General features: G+C 36.6%; 1 protein-coding gene across 2 annotated transcripts in view; it reads right to left on the reverse strand.

Annotated features, from left to right (window-relative positions):
- Window positions 1–2291: 2291 nt before the first annotated feature.
- DGKH (diacylglycerol kinase eta) overlaps window positions 2292–18699 on the reverse strand; it is a 193032-nt gene continuing 176624 nt past the window's right edge. The window contains exons 25-31 of one of the 2 annotated variants that reach the window (XM_054719825.1): window positions 18004–18167; window positions 14391–14496; window positions 13376–13468; window positions 10030–10149; window positions 9618–9726; window positions 8063–8193; window positions 2292–2601 (exon numbers count right to left, since the gene is read on the reverse strand). In XM_054719825.1, the coding sequence (XP_054575800.1) occupies window positions 2512–2601; window positions 8063–8193; window positions 9618–9726; window positions 10030–10149; window positions 13376–13468; window positions 14391–14496; window positions 18004–18167 (813 nt within the window). In that variant the 3' untranslated portion in view covers window positions 2292–2511. The remainder of the gene's footprint in view (window positions 2602–8062; window positions 8194–9617; window positions 9727–10029; window positions 10150–13375; window positions 13469–14390; window positions 14497–18003; window positions 18168–18699) is intronic. The other variant, XM_028151559.2, reaches the window with a different exon arrangement.

The raw sequence follows: 18699 nt of genomic DNA on the forward strand, positions 1-18699 counted from the left end.
ATCCTGTTTTCTTTGTAACCCCGGGTATTACAAGAAGCTGGTTCCTCTGTGATACTGCCAGGGGCCTAAGGAGGCTCTGAGGGCACTACCCTGGCAAACAGGTGTGAGTGAAGTCATTTGGATCCTACACAATCCACATGACAAAATGTACCAGGAAATTTGCTATCATTTAACAAAGAAGATATCGAAATGGTCATTTTAAAGGATTCCCCTCATTCAAGAGCCACTTGCAGGAAAATTCTACCTACCTAAAGATTCCATTAACTGAGGTTTTACAGTAAATATAAAAGATGGTATCTAAGATGGAAAGATCAACATCAAACCAAAACATTCAGTCATTTATATCTTCCTTTTCCATTCTGAAAATGTAATAGCTTAAGAATCTTTTCTATTGGCAAAGAGGTATTTGAGGGAGTGAAAAATCAATAAAGATCTTTATATTAATTCATTCTTGTCTAGAGTTCCCCACCTCCTTGCTGGACAGGGAGAACCGGGCATGTGTTTTGATTTCCCAGGGAAGTGCCTGGAAGAGCGGGACATCATGCAGGCTGGGGGGGCGGGGGGAAGGGGATTACAAAAGGGACTGGAAAAGGCCTGTGATTTCTTAGGTGTGGGCAACACTAACATTTTAAGTGAATAGCTTTTTACTCTATTAAGCCACCTGGTATAATTCTCTTTGGAAAATTTTCACTTATTCGCAACTTAGGTAAAATATACAGTATAGTCAGACACACTTGGTCATGAACCTACCTATCACGTTTATTTATTTTTAAGATATCCAAATTTTATGATTTTTCTAGTAGTTAGATACTAAAGTTATAAATAAGAATAAAATGTCAAATAATTAAACCTCTTTGATATAATTAAATTATGTCTGACAATAGTTCACTTTAATGCTTTCCCATCAATATTTCTCTTTAAGCATTCAGCAAACAGTTGTCTAGAAAATATCAAGGAGAGCATATTTTGTGATTATAAGTGTGAATATGCATATAAATGAATATGGGTGTATATACATATATGTGTGTATATGTATATATGTGTGTATATATATTTCTATTGAGCACCTACCTAAAAGGTTACTTTATGAAAATTGTCACCACTAAGTCAGTACAGTACCCTGCTTACTTCTTATATATAGAAGATTTTTAAATGTTATAATTAATTTTTGGCATATAATATCTAAAAAGAGATTATTTGAAGGTATTTTCATGACTTATTGATATGTATGCCTTTGGCTTTCAAAGATTTGATAACTGCAATTTTGACTCCTAGTAAGCTACACTGAAGTATGGTGGTTAGAAAAAGAAAATAACATCTACCTGATAAGATATAAGAATTACGTGAGATAATAATAATAATGTAAAGGCCTTTAAAAATTTTAAATTTCTCTTGTTGGGAGGAAGTTCATGTCAAGCGTAACTTTAGCTAGTGGGTGAATCTGGGTGACCGACCAGTATACAAACCACAGTTGAGACATTGAAGAAATTCCTGGATGTCAACAGTTACTATATATAAATGCAAACACAGCATTAAATAATTTTTAAATTGAAGTGGAAAAATAAGAACAAATGTGGAAAATTTGGTTTGGAAAGCATAATGTTGTTAGACAACAGAATATGTAATTTTATGAAACTATCCAGAGAATTTTCTTAATGTGCATACCTACTCTTTATGATAGGTTGACAAAAATTGGGTTGCCTAAAATATTTATCATTTGTTGATTATGGCACAGTCCCATGTCCACAAATTCTTAGATACAGAATATTTATGCAAAGTCCACATCAAAGAACAGAAAAGTGCCTTTAGCTAACAAAAAGGTACTTATGTAGTAATAAATTAATCCCATTAAAACTGACATTAACACTAAGTTTTACAATATTAGATGTTGGACATGCAAGAAAGAGACAATTCAGGCAGCAACAACGTGCATTAAGATTTGCATTCATTCATTCATTCATTCATTCATTCATAGTATTTGAGGGATTTTAACCATATTATTTGACCACAGGACACTAGGAATCTGAGGTGATACCAATCTAACATTCAAAACACATCTTTATATATCTTAGTCCTCTAACCAATGATTTTAAGGAAGAAGCCAATGCCTCCAATAACGAGACCTAAGAAGTTTTAGCCATATACCATTGTGTGGTTGCACAGTAAGAACATTCCATCTGACCAGGTTTAAGGAAAGCAAACATTCTGCAATTTCACCTTTTCGACAATGCAACTGTCTCAGATTCATCCTACTGTTTTACTTATATGAGCAAATTTGAACATATCAGGTTTGCACAGTAAGAAAATAGCTTTGTGGAATGTATTTTTTGACACAAAAATATTTTCTAATACCTCAAATCAAAATTTTCACCAACGGCAAAATATCAAGCCATGGAGGTGCTTCAGTGGTGCTTACTTATCTGGGCAGAAAACTATAGAACAGTCAACTGCTTCCAAGGCCTTTGTATTCAATAGCAATTACTTCCCTTCTAAGGAATAGCACCAATATGATTACACCTCAGACTGGGGAGTGCTCCTTCCAAGCTCCTTAATTCCCTGGAGAATTCGCTTCATATGACCCACTTTCGATATCCCCAGGTCCTAAAAGGAAAAGGGGAAAAAAAAAAAGAGGTAGGAAGGAAGAGAAAGAAGTTTATTGACAAGAGAAAATTGGAGATTAAATATTAAGCTTATAGTTAGCATTCACTTCATTTACTTTAGTTTATATTCAATGATTCAGGAAGTGAAAGCTAAAAAAATAAGTTTATGAAACAAAAATAACCTGACATTGAAAAATTACCAACCAATAAAATACACAAACTCTTAAATATAACATTCTCATAAATTATATACAATGGCAGTTCTTCAAGAGTCTAAATTAGTTTCTCTTTGTTCTTTTCTTAAGAAACACAGGTCCATTTGGGATCTCTGAGAAAAGCTAGGTGTGATACCTGGGTATCCACAATTAGCCGCAAGGCAACTACACACTTCCTTGATAAAGTAAACTTAAGAGTGAGGCCTAATCCTGAAGGAAGACACCAGTGCCCATTACCTACATTTGGAACACAAATGCAGTTAGTTGCAGCTGCACCCACAGTCTTTGATTTCAGGGGAAGGTTTAAGTATTCCTTACACTTAGTAATGTGTACGTGTAAAAAATTTCTTAGACACAGGTGTCTGTGGGTTGATGTTTTTCCTCTACCTCTTTTGGCTCCTTTCCCTCAGAACTCTTCTTGTTTCTTAAAGAACTATTTTCTATAAAGAACCAAGAATTCAATAGTTAATTTTCAGAAATGGATGCTGATTGCAGAGTATGTGGCACAGAGCAGGCACTTAGCAAATAAACACTTGTTGCAGGAATGAATGAAACCCACCCAAGAGAGCCATGATATTCACTATCTGAGAAACTAAACCAAAGGGTGGTGGCATCCAAACATGATAGCCTTCTTCAGGTGTAAGGGGCATAATATGTGAAGTGGAACATTTAACTTTATAAAACAGAGTCTAAAATATTTGAAAATTAATAAAATTATTAATCCCAAAGCAGCCTAGAAAACAGGATAAGGTACCACAAGATTATTTTTCTGAGAAGCTAAAAATTCCAAATATCCACTTTGTTTTGCAGACTAAGAGCACTGTTTACTTTTAAATGAAGTAGATCGACCTGTTTTAAGTACACACACACACACACACACACACACACACACACGCACGCGCACGCGCGCACTTTCTCCCATAAACTTTATGAGCAATCTGAATTCCACAGCAGCAGTGTTACTGAAGCCTCTGAATCCTTCTGGAAAATACTCTTTCCATAGCCAGTGCTCTTTTCAAGCTTGAGATAATTTCAGGGTAAAATTCTTACAATATTTAACTGACCCTGAAAAATATTTTCTGATATGACACCAGGTCATCCACAAAAACTATGTATTTCCTGAGTGTCATCCACAATCAGTCTGAAGGCAACTATATATTTTCCTTGCTTTTGCTAAAATAACAAAAGCAAGGCCAAATCCTAGAGGAAGATTAAATTGCATTTACAGTTGTATTCAGATTCTTTGGTTTGAGTGGAATGTATAATATTCTTTATGCTTTGTGATAACATAGTTACGTGGGGGAGCAACCCAAGTGCCTATTAATAGATGAGTGGGTAAAACGTTACGGTACATATGTACAATGGAATATTACTTAGCCATAAAAAAGAATGAAATCTTACCATTTACAACAGCATGGATGGACCTATAGGGTATTAGGCTAAGTGAAATAAGTCAGACGGAGCAAGACCATATACTTTGACTTACATGTGGAATTTAAAGAACAAAATTAATTTACAAACAAAATTGAAACAGACTCACAGATGTAGAGAAAAGACTAATGGTTGCCAGATGGAAGAGGGGTTAGGAAGATGGGTGAAAAAGGTGAAGGGATTAAGATGTGTAAATTGACAGTTACAAAATAGTCACAGTGATGTATAGCATAAGGAATATAGTCAATAATACTGTAATTACTATGTACAATGCTAGGTGGGTACTAAAAATATGAAGGGCTATACTTTGTAAAGTGTATATGATTGTCTTGACCACCACGCTATACACCTAAAACTAATACAAAATAATATTGAATGTAAATTGTAATAAAAAATTTATTACATTTTGAAAAAATATATATTTAACACTAAACATTTTATTTCAGGCCATATGCACATTGTATTCTCAAAAATACAAACTTTGAGAGGGCCAGATTCTACTCAAAATTACTATTGCAGTATAATGAAATGAATGTTTCCCATAGAGCTACACTAACTTATTAGCTATATTTTCTTTAGTTTGAGTTCAGTACTTTCATGTCTTCTAGGAGGTAGGCTGTGACAAAGTTATGCCCTGATATTAGTTATATGTTTCATAATTTATTTTTCATAGTCTTTATTATTGGCTCTTGCTTTCTTTGGATTAATAGGCCTAATTTTGCAGAAGCATGCTTTGTAGATATTGAGTTACCCTTCTAGCCACACATACAACAACCTTCCAAATAGAAAAAACACACACAAAACAATCAAGAACCAACCAAACAAAAACCACTGTGTCTTCATCCTTTTCTTTGGTGTCTATCAGTTTTTCCTACTGTCTTCCAGGAATAAAAATAATGCAATCAGTTTATTTGTCTGTTAAAGCACATTAGGAATTTTCTTCCTTTGCCACCTTTAGACGGTTACATTGCTATCTCTAGTTGTTTTGGTGATAAAAAGTAACACTTGAGCCAAGATCTGAGCAGGACTTAGCCAGGTGAGGGTCAGGAGGAGAAGCATACTATCAGAAGGTACACTCCTAAGGTGAGAATGAGTTTACTATTTTTAAACAAATGAAATAAGCAAGGGGCCAGTGATTCCACAGCAGGTTAAACAAACAGGCAGAACCTGTTGGCCTCACAAAGATGTGAGTCTTCAGTCCAACAGAAAGGAGAAGCCACTGAAAGGTTTTAAGCAGAGAGTGATATGTCTAATGTTAAAATTATCACTCTGGTTGAAATGGGGATAATGTGCTAGAGAGAGAGCAAGAGTAGCAGTGGAAGGGAGAGCCAGGAAGCCACTAACCTTACACAGGCAGAGGGTACAGTATCATGGAGTAGGATAAGGACAGGAGAAAGCAACCTGACTTTGTGACGGGCTTAATGAGTTAGGGGGAAAGGATAAGAAAGCGGAAGGTGCCAAGTATGACCTTGGGTTTCTCTGGCTCAAGCACCTGGAGAGAGAGAGAAGGGTGGTTTACTAAGAGCACTGGAGAAGGGGCAGAATGGGAGTGGGATAGGAGCTCAAAAGTTTAGTTTTGGACATGTTAAGATTGACATCCCTGTGTGATAGCCAAGTATCAAGTAGAATAATCCTAAAGTTCACAAATGAGGTCAGGGCTGGAAATACAAACTTGTGAACCACTGATATAATATATTCATAGACAGTGTAGGTAATCCTTCACATTTAGAGACGTGATCCTGAAGGGTCTGCTGTTTCTGGCAGCTACAACCACAGAGACCCAAGGCAATTCATTCTCTACCTTCATGGTTTTGTTCTACTGAAGGCTCTTTCTGTAAAACTATGTTTCTCCTTTCCCATTTCCCCACACTCTGTTTTAGAACCAAAAGAACTACCAATGCAAATTTCTAAAAGAAAACTTTTAAGAATGTTATTTATATTAAAAATAAAAACAAAACAGAACCAAAGGTCCCATGAAAGCTGAAGAGAATGTTTACTAAAATAATTCTTGACTATCTATACTTTGCTCTTATTCTTTTTTCTAGTCGGGTCCTTCCACTCTAACTTTGACTTAGTATAAGTATATGCTGGGTTGTTTTTTTTTTTTCCATTCTGCAAATATTTGCTTCACTCACTGTGTGTGTATTTTCATGTTTATATGTGTTTGCTATGTACACATGTATAACGTGCATGCGTGCACACACCCACACACTGTCTTGTCCTTGAACGATGCTTATTCATGGCAAATGAGATGCAAACTTCTAGATGGCAGATACCACCCAGGGAAGCTGGTAGAACATTAATCAGTAGCTATTCAATAAATGTTGCTGCCTGCTGAGAATATCAGAAGCTACATAAATAAGTTGGAAATAACGATCCCTCACATTTAATTTTTTTGTGTACATTCAAGTTTTGAAGCCAACCTTTACTTTATGAGTAACACCGTATCTTTTGCTGTGTTCTAGATTTGGGACTCTCAACTAAGGAAATTAATTAATCTATTATTTTATTACTAGAGGCCCGGTGCATAAAATTCATGCATGGGTAGAGTCCCTAGGCCTGGATGGCCATCAGGGCCGATCGGGGCCGTCCTTCTGGCTGCAGGCCAGGGCCTCCCTTCCCCATCTGCTGGCCAGGGACTTCCTTTGTTCTGTGCCACCCCCTGGTGGTCAGCGCACATCACAGTGAGTGATCAGTCTCCTGGTTGAACTCCCATGGGGACAATTTGCATATTAGGCTTTTATATATATAGCTTATTCTGGGCTAAAAATGTTTAGGTATAAATGTCTGTCACTATGCTAAAATTATATGACTCTGCATTCTAAACAACTATACATTACCCTTTATCTGTTCAAAAATGTCTGCTAATGTACTTATAGATAAAGATACAGACAGTTCATGAATTTGTTAGGAACTAACTGTATCAAGAATTTTAGAACTTGGTTTACAGGAAAGGGATCACTCCAACAAATACTGAGGGCTTTGTCACTTGTTTATTAAGCACCTTGAAATTTTAAAATGGCAACATGTGGTAAAAAAATAAAACATGACAAACCCTACTCCTAACTCTGGGACCCAAGAGGCTCCTTTGGCCATTTTTACTGTTGAGTCTCTACCAATAGAATGAAAGGGAATTGCTGTAGACCATGAATTAATGATTTTCCTTTTCCATCATAAATGACAAATAGGCTCTGAGCTGCTTTCTAGCAAAAGGCATAATTTTTACTTCAGTTACTAAATAAAATACATTTATTTTTTAGAAGAATACAATTTTAATAAGTCATAGAAAGAAATTTGAATTTACTGGTCTAGTTGTTCCTCTGACATCTATTTAGAAATGCAAAAACCACAGGACTGCTATAGGTCTCTCGTAGTTCCATATATTAGGAAGGCTTTGTTATTGGTATTTTGAGTTAATTTTTAGTTGTTAGCCTTATATTAGATTTTTAAAGTTATTTTCAGCAACAATTATCACCTTTCATGCTAATCCAGTAGAGTGAGCAAATGGAAACATCATCCACTTAAAAATATTAGCATATAGGGACAGCCATACCAATGAATGCAGAGAAAAATTACTAAAGTCATGCTAAGCTTTAGCTATAATAGCCGGAGTAAGATTTTGACAGGAAAATATTGCTGATATTCTTGTTTAAAAAGCATACAAGGAATTCAGACCACAGGACAATGCATATTAAATTACTGCACGTTTGCATAACATAAGCCAAGCTATAAGCACATAACAGGAGAGGCACAGGAGGAGGGATTCTGTTTTGCAAGAAAAACTTTCAAGAGCAAAGAGTAGCACAAAGGAAATACCTTAAGATCTCGCCTTTCCAGATGCAAAAGTTCAGCCCCTCTGATGTCATGACGGATGAAGGTTTCTTTGTACTCTCCCAAATTGATCAGATCCAGCCAAGCAGCAACTTCCTCTGTGCCCCATTTCTGAACTACCAAAGTTAAGAGCAAAACCCCCTTAATTTCTACATGCTCAATGCATTACAAAGCAAAGGTTGGCCAAAGAAGATGCAAACAGAGTACAGCAGCAGTGCTAGCAAAGGGAAAGGTTAAAGGTGTTTCAACAAAACTACAATTCCATTTCTTCCCCATGCAGGTCAACATAAGGATCACAAAGACATTCACTGCAGTGCACCTGTGTCCTCAGCGTTAGCTCAATTTCCTCCTTAAAGCCATCCAAACTACACGGTATGTACAAAAGATGTATTTCTCATAATTGGGATTGGTAGTACAAGGTCTAAATAAATTCTGATTTCCTAAAGATCATATATGAAACTAGTTATAGTTTAATTAGCTACAAATGCTAATTAAAATTTAAAATCTAACACAGGGTACTAAATTTTACACAAACTTCTGCTTCAGGTCTTGCTGACTTCAAGAGCTGCCTTTATTGATTCTATTACTATTGATAATTATAAAAATAAATGTACTGTTAAACTGATTTAACATCATCTAAAAATGGTCAACACTACTCTAAGATTAATTGGTCTGTTATTTTTCAATATGTATAATCATTCTTTTACACATTTTATTCAACATTGATTTGCCATTTAAAAGCCTACTTATTTGCCATATTTGGTTTTGAAATGCCCTTTAATAGCTGCTCTTTGATTGTCAAAAATCAGGTTATATATCACTTTTGACAAGGTGATAGCTGACTCAGAGAAATTAGAAACTGTTTTGATTGTGAAAGGCGCCTACCATCATATACACAGAACTTGAAGTTGCTTTAGCACTAGCATAGCGTTAAATGGAAGCACTAGGGAAAGGTGGGAAGGGAACTAGAAAGACAACTTCAAAGAGAATTTAATCTTTGCTTGAGAATGCAAATGTCACAGTAGATTGCCAAATGGCGTAGTAAGTCCTTAAAACAGGAGAAAGAAAATATAGAGCTTTAGGTAGAAAATATATTTAGCAAGCTAAAGGAAAAGATGAAGGTTTCTATGTTCCATTTATCAAAATGATCTAGATTTTGAATTTTGAAGAAGAGAAACAAGTTAGACGCCGAGGCCTTGAATTGCTGGTGAGCGAGACAGAGAACCATCTACATGGGTGCACTGACAGCCACCAAACCAAGTAAGGCAAACCAGCAGCCACTGCATTGTCTTGTGTGTTTCATAACTACTGATTCCTACTGATATTGGACATATTTTAGGTACAATATAATTTCTTATTACAGTAAAATGAACATCAAATAAAACTCCCCATTTTAACCATTTTACAGTGGCATTTAGTACATTCAGCATGTTGAACAATGACTGCCACTATCTAGAGCACTTCATCACCTTAGTGGAATCACTGTAATCAGTTATTTTTCCGTGATGCTATACTTTCCCTCCCATTGTGGACCACCTACCAGGCTGTGAACTTATCTTCTGCTTCTGAACCTTTTCCTTTTTAAATTTTGGCACTATGCGAAACACTGTGCTTCTGCTGTTTCTCTTGGTGCAATCCATAGGCGGCTCCTGTTCGAGTGGAGCAAGAAGAGAATTTTCTCAGGACAGTAAGGGAAGAAAACCCACTCGAATATTAGAGACAACACAGAGCTCAGTTATTAACAAAAAACATTGCTGACGGGATAACGTCTTCAGAGAAGTTCATGCTGTCATATACTACTGAAAATGTAGTGATTCCCATGTTACCTTGGTTCACATAAAAGTAATATTCAAACTTTATTCTCCCCTGAATCTCTCTTTTGCAAAAGATGGATTCAAATGATATCATCATCAAGTTGACATTGATCTAGAAACAGGCTGAATTCTACATACCTCATCCTCATTTGGGTGGAGGATGTAATAAAGCCAAGGGATCTCTGTTAGCTTCTGCAGCTCCACCTCCACAGAGTGTAAGGCACTGGACACCCGCTCCTCGTGTGGGGATTCCAGCTGCTGGGTACCAGCAGATCAAAAACAAAGCAAAACAAGGCTCAGTGCCCAACCTCAAAAACAGTAAGTTATTTTATTTGATAATGAACACCCTCATCGCTTATTAGGCTAGGCTAGGTTGTTGTTATTGCTGTAGCTGTTTGTAATATAAAGGAATGTTAGGAAAGAACAAATAATCTTATACGGGGTTCATTGAAAAAGACCTGGAAAGATTTATCCTTATTTCCCAGGATATAAGTAACTAGTGTGACTTTTGCTCTAGTGAGTAATCTGATTACTCTACTTATTTGTGGCAAAAATCCTTCTGATTTACATAGATCACTATGTGAACAAACGATAATATTTTTTAAAATGGTCAAAAAAATAGATCATATAAAAAGAACTGCTTGGTACAAAAATCTCCTGGAGAATAAAAATAATAAGTTTAATAAAAAAAACAAACAAACCCACAAACCTCAGAAAAATTTGTGATGAAAAGCTGTTGTAAAAATCAGGGCAAGGCAAAAAGCTAAATGGCTTGTAATCTGTAAGAGGGTTTAGAAATTTCAACAAGAATTTAAATGGTCTCCTATTATCCACCCATTTGAAGCAGTTATTAGAAAGCACTTATAAATTCAATAAATAAATAAAGGTGAAACAAACACCATTATGTACAGAACTAGAAGGGAGGTGACTGATTTCTAGTCCCTAGACTTGTTACTAACTTTGCAACCAAGGGAAGGTCCATTGATTTCAGGAGTCTTAGTTTCGCCCTCAATGAACAGTAGAATATGACTAGATTATTTCTAAGGTCTCTTCTAGCTAATCAGTACTTTTATAAATTACTTTGAAATTGTAAAGTAACACATATAGGTTCACAGAATTTTAAACTAAAAGTTCAGAGAGAATGTTACTGTTATTTATTACTAGAGGCCCGGTGCATGAAATTCATGCAGGGGGTGGAGAGAAGAGATAATCCCTCAGCCTGGCCTGCACCCTCTCCAATCTGGGACCCCTTGGACATCCCTCTCACAACCCGGGACTGCTGGCTCCAACCACTTGCCTGCCTGATTGCCCCAACTACTTCTGCCTGCCAGCCTGATTAATGCCTAACTGCTCCCCTGCAGGCCTGATCGCCACCAATTGCCCTCCCCTGCCAGCCTGATTGCTCCCAACAGCTCTCCCCTGCTGGCCTGATTGCCCACAACTGCCCTACCCTGCCAGCCTGATCACCCCCAACTGGTGCCAACTTTGTGGCGGCCATCTTGTGATGCTGTCTCAAGGTGAGGGCGCGAGGACCACCTAGGCTTTTATTAGTATAGATGGACTCTATTCCGCCCCCCTCTGTTATTTAAGATTTACCATTTCTAGTAGTTAATAAAAATATGGAGGGCCCTGGCTGGGTAGTTCAGTTGGTTAGAGCCTTATCTCGCTACATCAATTTGCAGATTCGATCCCCAGTCAGGGCACATACAAGAATCAACAAATGAATTCATAAATAAGTGAAACAACAAATTGATGTTTCTCTTTCTCTTTTAATCTATCTATCTAATTTATCTCTCTTCCTTTCTCTCTCAAGAAATAAAATTAAAATAGAGATTCTCCAGGTTGTCATATAAAATTTACCACTTTCCTTTTAGTCTAAGAATATCTCTCTTATAAAATTGAAAAAATGGTGATATTTACATATTTATTCTAGAATCAAGATAAAGAGTAAACTTCAGTTGCTATCAAATATGATTCTCTTTATTGTGATATCAATATTGCCAAAAATAAATTTGACAAAATTTAGTGGTTAACATTTTAGACCAAACATACATTTTTGGCAGTGACAGAAGAATTAAAAGTGAGGGAAGTCCTTATATATTAAAATAACATAACTGATAAATATTAACCAAATAACACTTAATGGATACTTTTGGTATAGAGAACTAAAATACAGAATAAGTTATGCTTCTAGTTCTTCTCAACCAGAAATTACCTTAAATGTACTTCAAATAACAACAACCACAAAAAAATATACACGTCCTCCATCTAAAAATTGGGACCAAATCCAGCTCACTGGATTTCCTATGGGACTAATTTTAGAAGAGGAGCAAGAAGATTCTGGTTAATAATAGAAGCATGAAGAATAGCAAAGAAGAATCCCACTGTTTTTATCAAAAGATATAACCAATATTTCTTCCTAAAAATTATTCTTCATGGCCACAGCAGAAGCAGTCACCTCTTGCCTTAAGGAAGCTGTATTTCAGTTTCCTCAGGAGGTAGGTGAGAGCAATGAACTTCATGCAGCCTTTTAGCTCCTCTTCTCAGAGTAAAGGATGCTCCGAGGGCCACACTCTTCTGGACTCCAATCAAACAGAAATTCCAACTGCAGTCACTTATTAGTTAGCTAAGCTATAGGACACACCTCCCATTTTCCCACTGTGCCAGATATTATGAATTTTACTATCACTTTTATTTAAGTGTATATTTAAATATAAAACAAGAGATAAAATTATAGTCAAGAGAAATGTTTTAAGATCATCACCTATCCATTAATCAGAACTGTTACAGGAAGAACATAGTTCCAACAGCATGTGTGAATAAACCACAAGTGAACACTAGGTGGCGAAAAGACCCAACATGCTGGAACATGTGAAAACACTGAGAGAATAAAGGCTGACAAGGCAAGGATTCTGGGCAAACCAAACAGGGTATCTATGGTCTTCTAGCACTTATGTGAGGTCCATGGACTGTGGTCAGATTCAGACTTGGTCTAACCTGATGTGCAGCACCAATCTGAGTTAACCTAGGGATACGGCTAATTCTTGAAATTTAGTTTTGAAACACTAAGTCTAGAAAGTGTCGTCTTTTAAGCAAATCTACAAAATCATACCAATCATGTTTTAATGTTAATTTTGAGAACAAACCTATGACTTCCTCTACTTTTCTGCAATAATGAGTTATGATACCTGAGGAATGTCTACTGCACTTTATAAAGCTCATGTCTCTCAAACCTGGGCAGAGCAGGATTGCATCGACATATGTTGGCTATGTGAGGAGTAATCTCTTGTAGGCCTGGATCATAACTCCCAGGGTGAGCCATATATTTTCTTGAAGGAAAAAGCCAGGTAAAGAGGAAGCTCTAAGGATGGGGGCCAGAAGGCTGCTTTTGCATTAGAATCTGATAAATGCATGATTCCCTAATGAAGGTAAAGTCCATAAATGTATCATCATTCTTCTGTGATCAAACATTTCTTTTCCTTACCAAAGGGACTCTGCCAACCAGTAAAGATTCCGTTTCATTATATAGTGCCTTCACATTGATGGCTATTTCAGTGGCAGTGTCTCTCGTAAGACTCTAGGGAAAAAAAATAAAAAATAAAAAACAAGTAGTTCTGTATTAAACTGGAATTCAATCATTAGCAGATATTTTCAATTTTATTCTTCCAACTTAAATTCACATCACAAATATTTTTTAAATCTACCAAAATTCTATTATAATTGCACAATTTCATGGTCACGTTTGTCAGCATAATTACTCTTCTAATTCTTGTATCCACCAACTACAGTGAATACACCCAGGACCATATCTCCTACGTACAAATACGTATATGTGACAACAATGTATACATATTCCCATAAAGAAGTTGTCAAAGAAAATCATGTTTTAAAAGGGGTATTATCTGATCATAATTAATTCCATCCATGAATTTCACTATCAGTAGTTCCAACCAGATTGCTTTTTAGAATTTAACCTGAAAAACTAACACTTATTTGTATATTAATATAGTTAACTTTAATTGAATAATTAAACTAATAAAATAATGCTACCTGTTTTCTATATATTATATAGCCTTTTATAATATATCACATTTCAAGGGAGTTATATCCACTCTATTATTAACTTCTACATTAAAAAATTGGAGGGGGAAATGACAGAAGTTTGCTCTATATCTAGGGGTAGGGGAGAAGGTAAAATAGGAAATAAGGAAGAATGGTAGTAGTTAAAGGGAGAAAGAATAGAAGGAAGATAGCAAGGTGACAACTGATGGAAAGTTAAATAGAAAAAAAAAAAAGAAGAGATGTAAGAGCAAGAATGGAAAAATGACAGGGAGAAGAAAAACAAAAAAATTTTGGCCACAAATTTACCATAAGTTTCTGGCAAAGATTCATATAGACTACATCATGTTCTTTCAAAGGGCATGGCACTTTCTATAGAATCAAAATATATGTAACACCAAAAAAGTCTGTGGAATGAGAATTTACCATTAGCTCCTCACCTCTGGGAACTGGGGATTGGCTTTATTCAGTGCGTGGGAGCAAGCATTCACAGCGTGGGCCAGTTCCTGCTCCAAGAGACAGTGGATTGTGGCTGCATCACAAATCCTGAAAGCAAAAACAAAACAAATGAACAAAAGACTGTTTTGAGCATTGCTGATTTTTCTGAAGTGTAGAAGTGGTAGATTAAAAATATAATAAAGGTCACTAAGAAAATTTTTAATGTTCAATTATGAATGGCACAGGGTAGATTTACAAAATTCAAACCCCATTGAAACAAAGAATACTAACCCAAATAATTTATATATGTAAAAGTCTAATAAGCAAAGTGTCCCCTCAGGAGTTCGACCGAGAGACCGACCGGGAGTTTGATTGCTCGCTATGACGTGCGCTGACCTTTAGGGTGGTGCGGAATGAAGGAAGGCCCTGGCCAGCAGCCGGGGAAGGAAGGCTCTAAACCCGCAGTTGGACATCCCCCAAGGGGTCCCGAATTACAAGAGAGATGTCCGACTGCTGGATGTCTGACTACAGGATGGGGCCTAAACCAGCACTCAGACATCCCCCGAGGGGTCCTGGATTGTGAGAGGGCGCAGGCCAGGCTGAGAGACCACCCTCCCATGCACGAATTTCATGCACTGGGCCTCTAGTCTTTATATAAAAAGTTAGGCTTAGAATCAGAGATAAATATATTGAAGTGCTATTTGGAAAAGCAAAATATAGTCACACTTCATTTTGCAGTATCATTGGAAAGTGAGAGGGGTCCCAAATATAGAGAGTAGAAATGTATCTTTTATTCATTGAAACTTCCACCAGGAACAAATACAACAGATTAGGGGAAGAACATTGCCATATTTATCATCTATATGCTAAGTGTTTTATATATATTATCTAATTTAATATTCACAACTTAAAAGGTAGCTGTGATTAATTTTCTCCACTTAATGAAGACATGAGGCTCAGAGAGATCTAGTAATATACACAAAGCTAATAAGTAATAGAGCAGGATTTGAATCTGTGTCTATCCAGCTCCAAAGACTGTTGTGCCACCGTTCTCTGGAATTAAAACCTTCAAGAATAGTCCTAGAAAGACAAAATCCTGAAGGGCACTAAGGCCAAAGAAGAGAATAGAGGAAAAGTTCAACTACTAGAAAATGATGTAAGGTTTTCAGATGAGCAAGAAGGCAAGACTATTCAAACCCTTTTGCTTCTCACATCTTCAAGGAGAATGATCTTCAATCTGGAAAGGGTAGAACAAAGACGAGACAGAAGTCCTACATAGTTTAATCAAGAGTAAAGGAAATTAAGTTAATTATTAAGGACCATACAATTGATATCCACGGTCTAAAAGAACTTGCAAATGTCACCTCAGCATTCTTACCAATAACCTTGAGAAATCATAAAGAACAAGTTATAGATCAGAATAGAGATGAGTAAATGTTATTCTAATTTTCAAAGAAAGAGAAAGAGGCAAATCAACTTCAGATCACCATTCCCAACTGCTGACTGAATCTCCTCCTAGATATTTCTAATGTAACTGAAGTTCTCTTAGCCTAATATGGGAACTCACCCATCATTTTTCTCTCAATATCTGCTTCTCTTCCTGAATACTATGGCTTTATCAAAGGCAACATAATCCATCCAGCTTTTCACTAGAAACCTTAGGGTCATCCTAATTCACACCCATGTACCAATTTTAGATCCCAATCTACCTTAAATCACTCTTCTCCTTTCCATCTCTCCTGCCTCAATCCATCGTTTCCTTCTTTCAAGACTCAGCTGAGAGGTCACTTCCTCTAGGCAGCCTCCCTCACTGCCTCTGGCCTCCTTTATGTGACCACAGCATCTACTGTGTGACCTGTGATAACACTTCAGCCACACTTCTCCCTCCTACTACTCTGCCAGCAAATTAAGAGGGACTGCAACTCAGTCACCTTGGCATTCCCAGTGACTAAACTGGTGCCTGGCACACAGAACATGTTCAAATTATTTGTTGAATATCGAATGAATAAATTTATTTTCATTTGAATGAAATGAATAACATTTACTCATCTCTATTCTGATCTCTATGATTTCCCAAGGTTATTGGTGAGAATGCTGAGGTCACTATAAATTTATTCATTCAATATTCAAATTGACTAGTGTGCCTGATTTTCACCTTTTGCAAAATTTAAAAAAACAGATGGGGAACAAATTAGGTTGACCAAAACCAAGTCTGGCTAAGGTGTATTTCCTTTTTTGATAAGGTTATTTGGTTGTTTGACAGGATGATAATATAGGAAGTATATTTAGGTTTCAAGAAAATGATATAGTTCTATTTTTAAATTTTTGAGGAACCTCCATACTGTTTTTTATATTATGTATCAATTACTTGATTGTGGTAAACAGTGTTAATGTATATCAAATCATCACATTGTACACCTTAAATATATATAATTTTTATGTTAATTATACCTCGATAAACCTGGGGGGTAAACTGTAAATTGGAGTCCATAGATGTAAGGTCCACAGTATCTAAAAGAGAAGTATTTACTCTAAAACTAATATCTCTGTGGATAAGAATCTAAATGTACAAAAATGCAGTCATGTGAATTTAGCTGACTCAATATTCATTTTCCCTACATTCTTTCTAAGCAACTCAGTATCTGGCAGTTATCATACTTTATTCTAATTTTGAATTTTAGTTTCTAGCAGTAGGGAGTGTATATCTTTTTCTCAGTATCTCTAGCATCAAGCACATTCTAGGTGTCTGAGAAATAGTTAAAGAGGAGAATAAGGAATAAGGGGGCTGGAAGCAGACAGTGGGTAGGAGGGAGGGAAAGGGGGCAAGTAAGCCTCTAGTATCACTGAGCTCTGTTTTCCTTCTTTTCTTTTTCAGCATTGTAATCGTGTCCAGATGAAGGTGTGGGAAGAATATAATAGCTACCATTCAGAGAATACAACATGTGCCAGACATGATGTGTTAATAAGCACTGTACATGGTGCGTCTCATTCAATATTCACAGTGACCTGGTAAGGCAGCTCTTCCTTATCCCCACTGTCCGTGGTGCCTCCTTCCCTCTGAAGGTTACTCCTGGTCTTGGTGATTTTATGTCTTACCCTCACAGAACTTGTTATTTCTATCTTTTCCCTTTCTGTCTACTAAAATTAATTTCTGTGCGGTCTCTCAATCTTTGGAAACTGATTTTCGGGCTCTTCCCATCCCCTCCACCCCCCACCCCGACTCTCCTTGGGAGCAATGTTTCCATTTCTTTCTACATTCCATCAACATTTAATCAATAATTAATTATAAGGCAATATATGTCAGTAAAGATTGCGTATAAACTGGGGAAATAAAGATAACAAAGAGTACTGTGTGCTGGGTACATTAGGCAAGCTCTCCATGTGTTTCAAGAAGTGCAAGACCTGTTCAGAGTCCAAGAGAACAGAGGTGTAAGCTTATGTGTTGGAGGGGATCTGATGAAGGAGAGCAGCAAGTACTGAGGCAGCAGATGAAGAAGGAGAGGAAATGCATCTGTTCGATACCCCAAATATATGAAATGATGCATTAGGACTAATAAAACAAAACTGGCCACGACCAGAGTTCTCATAGCCTAAAAGCCAGCAGGACCACCCTACCTCGTAATGAGCTCCTCCGCAGCCTGGGAGCACAGCTGCATCTGAGACACCTCCTCCGTTGCCAAGTCAACAGCATGTTGGATGTACAAATGGGTTCGAATAACTGGTTTACCAGAATCACACTTCTGCTTATCTTCCCAAGATTTTAAAGTGCTTTCAAAAGCCTATTTAAAAATCAATATTACAATGAACTGTTAGTTTAGAGCCTCAGAAACCCAAATAAATGTGTATTTAGATATTATGACTTTGAAACTTCTATTGGTTTTTTCCTAATCTAACACATCATTAAATACTAAATCTTAAGTATAAAAAACACACTAAAATTTTCCAGCATATCACAATAAATGAAAAGTAATTTAATTGTTGATGATAAACATGTTACTAAAATGTTAAAAAAAGATAGCTTCAATCTTTTTTTTTATTATCAATGTATAACAGATAGGATAAACATTGGCAGTCTTATTTGTTATGTGTGTGACTTTAATTAAAAATGCATATTCTTGCCCAGCTGGTGTGGCTCAGTGGTTGAGCACTGACCCACGCACCAAGAGGTCAATGGTTCGATTCCCCAGTCAGGGCACATGACTGGTTTGCAGGCTCCATTTCCAGCAGAGGGCATGCAGGAGGCAGCCAATCGATGTTGATGTTTCGCTCTCATTGATGATTCTCTCTCTCTCCCTCCCTCTCTTTTCCTCT

Source organism: Eptesicus fuscus, chromosome 8 (genome assembly GCF_027574615.1).
Source record: "Eptesicus fuscus isolate TK198812 chromosome 8, DD_ASM_mEF_20220401, whole genome shotgun sequence".
Lineage (NCBI taxonomy): Eukaryota > Metazoa > Chordata > Mammalia > Chiroptera > Vespertilionidae > Eptesicus > Eptesicus fuscus.